Raw genomic sequence first — 12,897 nt, forward strand, 5'->3', positions numbered from 1 at the left:
TCTACCCAAAAATCACACTGCATACACACACAAGAGTTACATTTTCAGCAAATATAACAATAATAACTTTTTTTGTGACTTATAATGCAGAAGCCCTTAAGTATATTACACTAATATTTTTTAATCTAGCTAAATAGAAATTAGTTTCAGACTGTCTTAAACAGTCAAAGTGGACCATCCAAACATTAGTATTATAGAATGGAAATTCAATAAAATTACACTTAATAGCAATTTCTCTAAAAATAAAGCAGAATTGTAAAAATAATGACTTGATAAAAATCTATAAGACAAATGACTTGTTATAACTGTTCAAATATCAAAATTGACAAGCACACATATTTAGACCATGCATGTGCCTATGTGTTTTCTAAAATTAAGAAAAAGTACCAGAGTTGAAACATTAAGACACTAAGAATGCAGATTGTGGATATGGTTCCCACACTTCAAAACTGTAGGCAGGAGGATCAAAATGCAAGGCCAGCATGGGTCACTGTTTCAAAAAGATGAAAAAATAAAAGCACTACTGAGCAGCTGGTGAGAAAGCTCAGAGAGTAGAGAGGGCTTGTTGTCAAGCCTGCCCTGAGTTTGATTCCCAGGCACCACTTGATATGAGGGAGAGATAACTTCTGACTTCTACACATGCCCCTACACACGAATATCCAACTGCAATTTTTAAAAAGGGAAAGAAGTGAGGACACTGAGGCAGGAGAATCAAGACTAGGTAAGGCTACTACAATGAAACCCTGTGTCAACAAAAACAAAAACATCAGACTACTTATATTTCAGCCTCACTCTGTTGACAAAAAAATATTTCCTGTGATTTTTTAACTCAAATGAGAAGATTTAATGAATGCAATTCTCTGTGTTGTTTTAAAGCATGATTTTTTTAAAGAAAGAAAAGTATTTCTGTTTTCACTAGACCAAAAATACTTATTAGTCAATCAAATTATTGAAATACAATTATTAGTATATTAAATTGTGTACCAAATTTTCAACTCCTTTTGTTAAAATATAATAAAGAAGCTTTATCATAAGAAGGGCAAGGATTGAAACATCTCTTTAAATAGAAAACACTAGCATGTAACAACCTGGCCTAGAGCTACACATGTATACCGTACTAAAATGTCCACAGTTCTAAATTTGACATTACAAATTAGTTAGGTAAAAACTAATCACTGAGGATGGTTTAATGAAGGTATTATGAGGATCAAAGCCAAGTTTTAAACTAATTCATCCCATAGTAAACACTACCAAATAAGTTTTCTGTTTGTCTCACTTCTGAGTTTAGAACTTACCAGCATAGAGAAAATTTCCAGACTCTCCTAGCAATAGTTTTCCATTTTATTTTCTCCTTTGTAAAATTGAAATAATAGAGATACTATTTATGCTACTTTCCAGTGTCAACATTAGGGTCAATTGTATCTCAGCAGTTTCTATTGTTAATTCAAAACACTTTAATTGTACCTCAAAGAGCGTAAGGCCACCCTGAATATCATCTATTAAAAAAAAACCAAAAATTATTAAATTATATCTAGAAAATTTAAATTATTTCCAATTATCAGTAATGAGTAATCCTCCAAAACAAAAGTTTTCAGTACCTTTTGATGTTTGGGGTATCTCTTTAGACTTTACCAGCTAAGCTTGTATCATCCATAAGGCTTTTCAATATTTTGACAAGTTTACAGATTTTTCTCATGAGGCATGCTCAACATACCCATTAAATATATGAGAAGATGAGAACAGATTTCCAGAATGGATGAAATAAAAAACATCATATAGCTAGAAACTTGAAAATCTTTTGAAGCAATATTTACTCTCTAAAACATGCAATTTTCCTGTCTCCTGAAAACTATTTTAAGTAATGGAATATATAATTTACTGAAGTCCCACAAATTCAGGAACTAATAAATATTCAACAGAAACATTGCTCAACATAAAAAAAAATGGCATCTATCACATACTCCAAAAATACTTATTCACTCTAATTCCTGGAGGATAGGAATTGATATTCCAAGACTGAAGTTCTATGAATAGATTCATGGAATCCCTACAAAGACACCACAGCTTTCCTTCCTATGCTATTTGTACCATTCTTAAATTTCTTGTTTAAGTTTTCTAAAATTGTAAGAATCCTCTCAAAACTTTCTTTTATTTTGTTTTTGAACACAATGAAAATAAAAACAGATCCAAAAACTGTGGATCATTCCTCTAATCCCATAACTCAGGAGATTGAGGCTGTGGGGTAATCACATAGTAAGGCCCTGTCTCAAAGAAAGACAAAGAAAAAGTAGATACTACATGTACATGTATAATGAACTTCAAAGATATACTGCGTTCTAGAATAAAGAATGATTTTATAAGAATCAGGTGGGTCTCTCTGGGTTTGGGGCAGCCTGGTCTACAATATCAAGATCCATTCCAGCCAATTCTATACTAAGAACCAAATTCTGAATTAAAAAAAAAAATTATTGGACCTCAACATAAATCTACTCTGAACCTGCTAGAAGAGAAAGTAGGAAGTAGTCTTGAACGCATTGGCATAGGAGATCACTTCCTAAATATAACACCAGTAGCACAGACACTGAGAGAAACAATCAATCAATGGGACCTCTTGAAACTTAGAAGCTTTTGTAGAGCAAAGGATATGGTCAACAAGGCAAAGTGATAGCCTACAGAATGGGAAAAGGTCTTCACCAACCCCACATCTGACAGAGGACTGAATCCAGAATATATAAGGAACTCAAGAAATTAGATATCAAAATGCCCAACAGTCCAATTAAGAAATGGGCTATAGAACTAAACAGAGAATTCTCAACAGAGGAAACTCAAATGGCTGAAAGACATTTAAGGAATTGCTCAACATCCCTAATCATCAGGGAAATGCAAATTAAAACAACTCTGAGATACCACCTTACGCCTGTCAGAATGGCTAAGATCAAAAACACTGAAGACACCTTATGCTGGAGAGGATGTGGAGCTAGGGGAACTCTCCTCCACTGCTGGTGGGAATGCAAGCTTGTACAACCACTTTGGAAATCAATATGGCGCTTTCTTAGAAAATTGGGAATCCATCTCCCCCAAGATCCAGCTATACCACTCTTGGGCATATACCCAAGGAATGCTCAACCACATCACAAGATCACTTGTTCAGCTATGTTCATATCAGCATTGTTTGTAATAGCCAGAACATGGAAACAACCTAGATGCCCTTCAACTGAAGAATGGATAAACAAAATGTGGTACATATACACAATGGAATACTACTCAGCAGAGAAAAACAATGACATCATGAGGTTTGCAAGCAAATGGATGGATCTAGAAAAAATCATCCTGAGTGAGGTAACCCAGACTCAGAAAGACAAACATGGTATGTACTCACTCATAGGAGGATACTAGATGTGGAACAAGGATGACTGGACTGCTACTCACATCACCAGGGAGGTTACCTGGAAAACAGGACCCCAAGAAAGACATGGGGATCGCCCAATGACGGAGAAATGGAAGAGATCTACATGAACAGCCTGAACATGAATGGGGGTAATGAAGGGCGAGGGTCGAGGGAAAGAGAGCTTGGGGGAGCGGGAGATCCCAGCTGGATCAACAACAGAGAGGGAGAACAAGGAATAGGAGACCATAGTAAATGAAGACCATATGAGAATAGGAAGAAGCAAAGTGCTAGAGAGGCCCACAGAAATCCACAAAGATACCCCCACAACAGACTGCTGGCAATGGTCGAGAGACAGCCCGAAATGACCTACTCTGGTGATGGGATGGCCAAACACCCTAATTGTCATGCTAGAAACCCCATCCAACGACTGAGGGATCTGGATGCAGAGATCCATGGCTAGGCCCCGGGTAGAGCTCTGGGAGTCCAATTAGTGAGAAAGAGGAGGGTTTATATGAGCGAGAATTGTTGAGACCAAGGTTGGATAAAGCACAGGGACAAATAGCCAAACGAATGGAAACACATGAACTATGAACCAATGGCTGAGGGGTCCCCAACTAGATCAGGTCCTCTGAATGGGTGAGACAGTTGATTGGCTTGATCTGTTTGGGAGGCATCCAGGCAGTGGGACCGGGTCCTGTGCTCATTGCATGAGTTGGCTGTTTGAAACCCGGGGCCTATGCAGGGTCGCTTGGCTCGGCCTGGGAGGAGGGGACTGGACCTGCCTGGACTGAGTCTACCAGTTTGATCTCAGTCCTCGGGGGAGGCTTTGCCCTGGTGGAGGTGGGAATGGGGGGTGGACTAGGGGGAAGGTGAGGGGGGAGGGAGGGGGGAGAACAAGGGAATCCGTGGCTGATATGTAGAACTGAATTGTATTGCAAAATAAAAAAAAAATTATTATTTTATGGTATGTTCCATTCCTGCTGTAAAGAACTATGAAAGAATGGAGTTTTGGTATCTGTTATATTCCAGGAGAAGACAGATACATGGTGGAACTGAGTTACAAAGTGAGATATAATTTAGCAAATGACTAAGTTTGAAAAATGACTAACAAACTGCTTGCAAATGGAAGTAATCAACAAGGATACACATGAAAAGGAAACTAAAGCCAACAAGTACTTAAGAGTGCACTTAATAAAGAAAACAAAAATTTTTTTAAATTACAAAAATATAAGCAACTAAACCACCACTAGGCCCAAGTGTACAGCTCCTTTCTCAGGACAGGTAAACATGTCCAAGATCTCCCTTGAATAGAGACATGTTTTTGACTCAGGTACCCTGTATAATAATGAACCTGAAGATGACTTGCTAAGAATGGCTAAGAAGCCATTAAGGACATCTCCACTGCTCTTTCTTTCAACATGCCACAATTGCAATCAACGAATTATGAGATTACTAGGGATACTGAGATCCTGGACTGTAGCTAAAGTTTTCCTGCCTGGCCCACAGTCAGTACAAATCTCTCTCACCTGCCAGTCCCACAGCCGTCAGACCCAACCAAGTAAACACAGAGACTTATATTGGTTACAAACTGTATGGCCGTGGCAGGTTTCTTGCTAACTGTTCTTACAGCTTAAATTAATCCATTTCCATTAATCTATACCTTGCCCCATGGCTCGTGGCTTACCGGCATCTTCACATGCGGCTTGTCATCATGGCGGCTGGCAGTGTCTCCCTCACCCAGCTTCCTGTTCTCTCAATTCTCCTCTCTGTTAGTCCCGCCTATACTTCCTGCCTGGCCACTGACCAATCAGTGATTTATTCATTGACCAATCAGCAACACATTTGACATACAGACCATCCCACAGCACTGGACGGACATAGAGAGAGAGTTCAATGTTTATCAGCTGTACTCAAAGCAGACACCATTGCCTATACCCATAAAGCTACCAAGTTTTAAAAACACTCTTTATCTGAAGTGACTGGTAGGATATTTAGATTTGACTATCTTTGCCTCCCCACATGGAACTTTTTCCACTGGATAAGAGAGCACTTGTCTTTTCGTACACATCATGTTGGCTGTTTTGGCATATAATTCCTTATGATTATTTTGGGCTTGTTTAATGAACTTAATTTTAGGAGGAACAATGACAACAAGCTCCGGAGACTACTATCACACCTAAAGGAACAAACCATCTATGCATGATTCCAGCAGACACATCTGTACAAACTGATTGAAGAAACTTCTTCAGGAATTGTTTCATCTCCATGATGACACCTCAGGCCAGGAACATTGTATTCCAGATTCTTGGTTCAGCCCCACAATGTCATTGCCATCTCTGCCAAAACACAGGGGTCTATATGCATTGGTCATACACAAGGGATGGATGGTTAGAAGACTCAGCAGACTTCCTGGTGCTTTATATTTATCATTTGTTTTTTCATAATGTTAACATACAAAAATCTGAGAATCAACATTGGAAGCTAATTATGAAGATTAATGGACTCTTAGTTGCTTTCTTCATTAATAAAGGAAGAAATATCTCTCCCATGGCCATAAACCACATTCTACTACTTGACACTGATCAGGTTAGGGTGATGCTATACAATGATTGGCTTAGCTCAGTCTTATAGCTCCAACCCTACTATAAGCCCCATTTACAACGTTTTGTTTGAAAGTGATTGCATTTCCTTTTATTTCTGAATGTGTTTTCTATTTGGTGCATATCAAACCTGTAGAAAATATAAATTTGAGAAAATATGTATATGCCAGATGGATCATAACAATTTCCTGTGATCTATACTGTTTCAACATTTAATAATTGTATGTTTTAGTGCTTGAGATTTATTTTCCTGCCTTTATTTGTCTATGAGTAATTTGAGTATACAATGTATGCCTTCTCCTTTTCCTTTTTGTTGCCTGAATTTGAAAATTGCTGTGAAATTGTTAATAATTCTTATATGTGGTCCCCATCAGCACTGTGTATGCCTCAAAGGACTAAGTGATGGAATGTAATGAACATAGGGGTGGAAAAGCCTTTTTGTTTTTCTTTTTTTCTTTTTTTGCTTAAAAATTTTCATTTATTTTACATACTGACCAATTTCCCCTCCCTCTTCTCATCCTGTTTCCTCCCCTCACCTCCCATCTATCCCCCATCCACTCCTCCTCCATCTCCATTCAGAAAGAGGCAGGCCTCCCATGGGAGTCAACAAAGTATGGCACATCAAGTTGAGGCAGGACCAAGCTCCTCTCCCTGCATCAAGGCTAGACAAAGCAACCCAGCATGGGGAATAGGTTCCCAAAAGCCAGCTCATGTGCCAGGGACAGGTCCTGATCTCACTGCTAAGAGCCCCACAAATACACCAAGCTACACAACTATCACACACATGCAGAGTGCCTAGATCAGTTCCATGCAGGCTCCCTAGTATAAGTCCAGAGTCTGTGAGCTCCCATGAGCCCAGGTCAGCTGTCTCTGTGGGTTCCCCTGTGATGACCTTGATCCCCTGGGCTCCTCCTCCCTGTCTTCAACAGGATTCTTGGAGCTCTGCCCAATGTTTGGCAGTGGATCTCTGCACCTGCTTCCATCAGTTACTGGACGAATGCTCTCTGATAACAATTAGGGTAGTCACCAATCTGATTACAGAAGAGAAGGCCAGTTCAGGCACCCTCTCCACTATTGCTAGGAGTCTTAGCTGGGGTCATCCTTGTGAATTCCTGTGAGTTTCCCTGGCACCAGTTTCTTCCCTAATCCCAAAATGGCCCCCACATCAAGATATCTCTTGCATTACTATCTCCTTTCATCCACCCCCAACCTACCTAACATGATCCCTCATTTTCCCAACCCCCTATTCCCCCCCCAATACCTACAGTTTGTGCAGGAGATCTCTTCTACTATACCTAGCAAAACTTTCAATCACCATAGATGGAGATAACAAGAAATTTCATGACAAAATCAGTTTTAAACAATACCTATCCACAAACCCAGCCCTACAGAAAGTACTAGAAGGAAAACTCCAACCCAAGGAAGTTAGCTGCACCCATGAAGACACAGGTAATAGATAATCTCAAACCAGGAAACCCAAAGAAAGAAAACACACACACACACACACACACACACACACACACACACACACACACACACCTACCTACTATCACCAAAACCAAAAAGATAACAAGAATTAACAACCACTGGGGATTAATATTTCTTAATATCAATGGGCTCAATTTGCCAATAAAAAGACACAGGCGCATAGAATGGATACAAAAACAGGATACATCCTTCTGCTGCATACAAGAAACACACCTCAACATCAAAAACATCACAGACAGACATTACCTCAGAGTAAAGGGTTGGGAAGATTTTCAATCAAATGGACCTAAGAAGCAAGCCAGTATAGCTACCCTAATTTCTAACAAAATAGACTTCAAACTCAATTAATCAAAAGAGATGGAGAAGGACATTTCATATTCATCAAGGGAAAAAATCATCAAGATGAAGTACAAATTCTCAACATCTATGCCCAAATACAAGGGCACCCAACATTTCTAAAAGAAACATTACTAAAACTTAATCACACATCAAACTCCACACATTAATATTAGGAGACTTCAACACCCTACTCTCACAAATCTGCCAGACAGAAACTTAACAGAGAAACAAAGAACTAACAGATATTATGACTCAAATGAACTTAATAGACATCTACAGAACATTTCACCCAAACACAAAAGAATATACCTTCTCAGTATATCATGGAACCTTCTCTAAAACTGACCACATACTCAGTCACAAAGCAAATCTCAACAGAAACCAAAAAAAAAAATTAGAATAACCCCCTGTATGTTATCAGATCACCATGGATAAAAGTTAGGATTCAACAACCCACAAACTACAGAAAGCCTACAAACTCATGGAAACTGAACAACTCTCAACTGAATTACCATTAGGTCAAGGAAGAAATAAAGAGAGAAATTAAAGATGTCTAGAATTCAATGAAAATGAATCCATAACATATCCAAACTTAAGGGGCACTATGAAAGCAGTGCTAAGTTCAGAGCACTGCCTACATAAAGAATTTGGAGAAATCTCACACTTGTGACTTAACAGAATACCTAAAAGCTCTAGAACAAAAAGAAGAAAACTTACCCAGGAGGAGTAGATGACAAGAAATAGTCAAACTCCAGGCTGAAATCAATAAAATAGAAACAAAGAGAACAATACAAAGAATCAATGAAACAAAGAGTTGGTTCTTTGAGAAAATCAACAAGACAGACAAGCCCTTATCCAAACTAACCAAAAGGAAGGGAAGGAATGTCTAAATTAACAAAGTCAGCAATGAAAAGGGGGACATAACAACAGACACTGAGGAAATCCAAACAATCTTTGAGTCATACTTCAAAAACCTCTACTCCATAAAATTGGAAAATCTAAAAGAAATTGACAATTTTCTTGATAGGTACCATATACTAAAATTAAATCAAGACCAAATAAACAATTCAAATAGACTTATAACCCCTAAGGAAATAAAAACAGTCATTAAAACTCTCCCCTACCCCCACCCCAAAAAAACCCCAGGACCTGATGGTTTCAGTGTAGAATTCTACCAGAATTTCAAAGAGCTCATACCAATACTCCTTAAATTGTTCCACACAATAGAAACAGGAGGAACATTGCCAAATTCTTTTTATGAGGCTACAGTTATCCTGATACTCAAACCACACAAAGATGTAACAAAGGAAGAGAATTACAGACCAATCTCCCTCATGAACACTGATGCAAAAATACTCAATAAAATACTGGCAAACTGAATCAAAGAACACATGAAAAAAAAATCAACAACCATGATCAAATAGGCTTCATCCCAGAGATGCAGGGATGGTTCAACATATGAAAATCTGTCAATGTAATCCACCATAGAAATAAACTGGAAAAAAAAAAAACATGATTATCTCATTAGATGATGAAAAAAAGCCTTTTAGACATGTAAAAACAGCTTAATCATGAACCCCACTACATCCAAGGCTGTACATGAAAACCAGAATCCAGTGATATCACTCACTCCAGATAATCAGGCACAGTCCTAGAACCACATGATGCCCACTGGACAATATATAAATAGAGACCACGAGCAATGCTCTACTCTGCACATGTGGAGAGACATTATCTTGATTAGCCCTGGGGCTAGAGTATCTCAACCAGGATCCTGACCCTTGAATTAGAGACTTCTGTTAGAGAAGAAACCTGAACTTAAGCTAAGATAGAGGTGAGCAGCATTGGTGAGATAAGTTTAGAACCATAGTTGGGAATTTAGAGTATGAACTATGTACAATGACCATCTACATAATAAAATATAAGTTTGGTTATATTAACTATGCATATCTACCTTCTTGTTCACAAAAGTTAGGATCACTTTCCTATGGTTGATGATTAGATGTAAGTCTACATCAGAGTGAAGAAAGAAACTTTTCCAAACCAAATGCAACATAACAGATTTTTAAAGAAACAATGTATGATTTGTATTATAGACCTAAAGCAACTTGTTTTGCTCTAATTCTTTATAAGTCACAAGAACTTTTGGAAACAAATATATCTCCCTTTTTTATGTGTATGTTTGTATGTTTGAGAGAATGTTTTCCATATGTGTACAGGTGACACACTAGAAAAGAGGCCATCAGAATCCCTGAACCTGAAGTAGCAGGTGGTTATGAGCCTCCTGATTTGGGTGCTGAAATCTGAAATCATGTCATTCCCAAGAATAATTTATGCTGAGTGACCTACCAAGCCCATAATACTTTTTAGCCAATAATCTAAAAGTCTTTCATGGATTAACAACAACAAAACCTAAATAAATAAAGTATATAAATGATCCTTGGGAACATGGTGCATTAATATTAAGATGTTGTTTATGGTCAATTTGCATCATAAATTGAATCCAAAGACAATGCCAGACAGTTTATAAGAAGAAAGCTGATTCTAAAGCTATATGCAAAGTGGAAACACTCAGAATGCTCAATGGGATTATGAAAATCATTACACACATTGATACAACGTGACTTCTATATTTACCGCAAAAGCTACAATAATCAAGAATGTGTACAATATTTGTTGAAAGAGTAAAGAGGATGGAGAGAAAAAGCCAAGAACAAAACCAGGAATATAGAGTCAACTTTTAATCAAAACACAAAAGGAAATTCAGTCAGGAAAAGTGTGATCTTGACCAGTGTTACCTAGGATTCAATGTGTACAGAAATTAAATAAACACAGATCTCACAACTCCAACAAAATTAACTCAAAGTGACCCTTAAACTGTTAACTCGCTGACCCTCCAGCTATTGATATTTCTTCCAGAAAGGCCACATGCTCTAGAGCCCTCTCTGCAAACGGAGGTGATCTTTTTCAGAGCCTACTGTGGCTCTACAGTCCCTCATGTCGCCTTATGGTTTCAGGTAAACCCAGCACCAATGATGCCCAATCACAAAACAATGCTGAAGAATAATTTAATGTCTGCTTTCTGTCACATAGATTATGTCACAAGACATGCATGGCATCTGCCCTATTCACCTGCCCAATATCATACAAACCTGAGATACCTCTACAGCTCAGAAACTCCTTTTGTGCCCTGGAACTCAATTTCATTGAATCCCACCATGGTAGCTGGCAGTAGCAGAAAGTAGAAAACATTCTAATCATGTATTGCTGAAGGATGATGCCTATCACCCCCTCTCTACCAGTTTCTAAACTATCTGTAACATTTGAAAGACAAACCAAAAAGTGGAATGTAACATTTAGAACTTCTAGAAACCAGACCTTCAGTTTTCCAATCTTTCTTCCCACTGCACAACAAAAGCAATGAGTGTATGTGCACTCTGGACAGTGATATTACAAGTTCATAGTCTCCCATGTCAGGATGGCAGAGCCTCCTCATCCCCAGGGAATCTACACTCAACAAAGCTCAGAGGTTGAGGGCCACTGACCAGGTCACCACAGGGACCAAGAGAACCTCAGTCTGGCTCATGGTCCATCCCAGTCCAAGCAGTTCTGACAGCTCAGCCAACTTGCTCTTCTTGGTCTGGGGACAGTGGCCCCCACACTCACCATGGCATGGCTTGTGGTTTTCCTTTTCAGCTCCCTACAGCAGAACAAGTGGAAACTCCTGGAAAGAGCCTGTAAGCTACCTCCCTGGTGCTCCTGATTGCTAAGCCTTCCCCAAAGTCCCTCGTTATCTTGGACCACCCAGCTGGGCTTCAGGACATTAGCAGTTTCCCTACTGGGTTAGCAGAGATCAAATATGACTCAAACCACACAAGTCCTTCCAGCTCTACCCTTCCACACTATGGTCAGACAGGGCCCTAATCTGGGAAATTTGTAGTTTAGTAAAATCCTCCAATCTCCCAGAGCACTTCTTGTTCCTCTTCCAAGGCACAGGATCCTATGTGTGCACATTCCATTATACACTCAGTGTATAGTGAAACCAATCCTTTGTCTCATAGCTGGGAGGTCCTACAACCAAACTCAGGCCCCATTCAAACAGTAACTGTTGTTGTTAAACAAACAGAGGCTATGGATTAGAACACAATGAAGGGTCTATAGGAGGGCTTGGAGGCAGGAGAGAATATGGAAATGATAAAATTATAATTCCCAAAAATTATGTTAAAAAGTTGAAACAGGCTTTATGGCCATGTCCTCCAGAGACTAGGAATTTGTCTTAGAACATACCAAGTACTGCCCATGCCATTCTCTCAGGTTGTACATCTTAAACCTGGAAAACACAGTCATATTAGGCAGGGTGACATTTTATCCACTTCTTCTATTTAGGCTGAACTGGTGTAACTACAGTAATTTGGTTTCATGGTTAAGTTCAGTTTTTTTGTTTGTTTGTTTGTTTTTTCGAGACAGGGTTTCTCTGTGTAGCTTTGCGCCTTTCCTGGAACTCACTTGGTAGCCCAGGCTGGCCTCGAACTCACAGAGATCCACCTGGCTCTGCCTCCCGAGTGCTGGTATTAAAGGCGTGAGCCACCACCGCCCGGCAAGTTCAGTTTTTTATCTAGATTCTTGATTACCTGGTCTGTGGACCCAAGCAATGGCCAGTTAGGATATTTATGGAACATCTAAAATTGATTCCCTCACTACTCATTGATAATGTCAACTACTGTCAAAGCACAAAAGCTTCCACCCTCCTTTTTGCCTATCCCTTTCTGTGCTGTGACTACACCTGTTTTACAGTTGGTCAGTTACACAGGTCCCACTTCATTTATAAATTCTCAATAAAATCTAGAGAAGTTGGAGGATACTCATTCACTGTTCTATTTTTCCTTCCCATAGACCAGTCAAGGCCCAGCCTGGAAGGAGTTGCAGGACTGTCTTTCCAGTACTGGGCAGCAGAGGGAGGATTAGGTGTTCAAAGCAATTCTCAATTAAATAATGTGAGGCAAGCATAAGCTACAGGAAACATTGATCTAAACCAGTGGTTCTCACCCTTCCTAATGCTGTGACTCTTTAATACAGTTCCTC

General features: G+C 39.1%; 1 protein-coding gene across 8 annotated transcripts in view; it reads right to left on the minus strand.

The window, feature by feature from the left end:
* Positions 1 to 12,897, minus strand: part of LOC128118220 (zinc finger protein 431-like) — a 52,986-nt gene that overhangs the window by 37,231 nt on the left and 2,858 nt on the right. For 2 of the 8 annotated variants that reach the window (XM_052750690.1, XM_052750691.1), the window contains exon 2: positions 8,533 to 8,571. The exons of 3 other annotated variants lie outside the window; for them this stretch is intronic. Coding sequence is in view for 3 of the 5 variants with exons in the window: in XM_052750687.1 (XP_052606647.1) it covers positions 5,579 to 5,581 (3 nt within the window). In the remaining 2 variants the exon portion in view is untranslated. Of the gene's footprint in view, positions 1 to 5,578; positions 5,743 to 8,532; positions 8,572 to 12,897 lie in introns of all 8 variants that reach the window. 3 more of the 8 variants (XM_052750687.1, XM_052750688.1, XM_052750689.1) reach the window with 3 other exon arrangements.

The sequence above is a fragment of the Peromyscus californicus genome, unplaced genomic scaffold, assembly GCF_007827085.1.
Source record: "Peromyscus californicus insignis strain IS unplaced genomic scaffold, ASM782708v3 Scaffold_22__1_contigs__length_63687245, whole genome shotgun sequence".
Classification (NCBI taxonomy): Eukaryota; Metazoa; Chordata; class Mammalia; order Rodentia; family Cricetidae; genus Peromyscus; species Peromyscus californicus.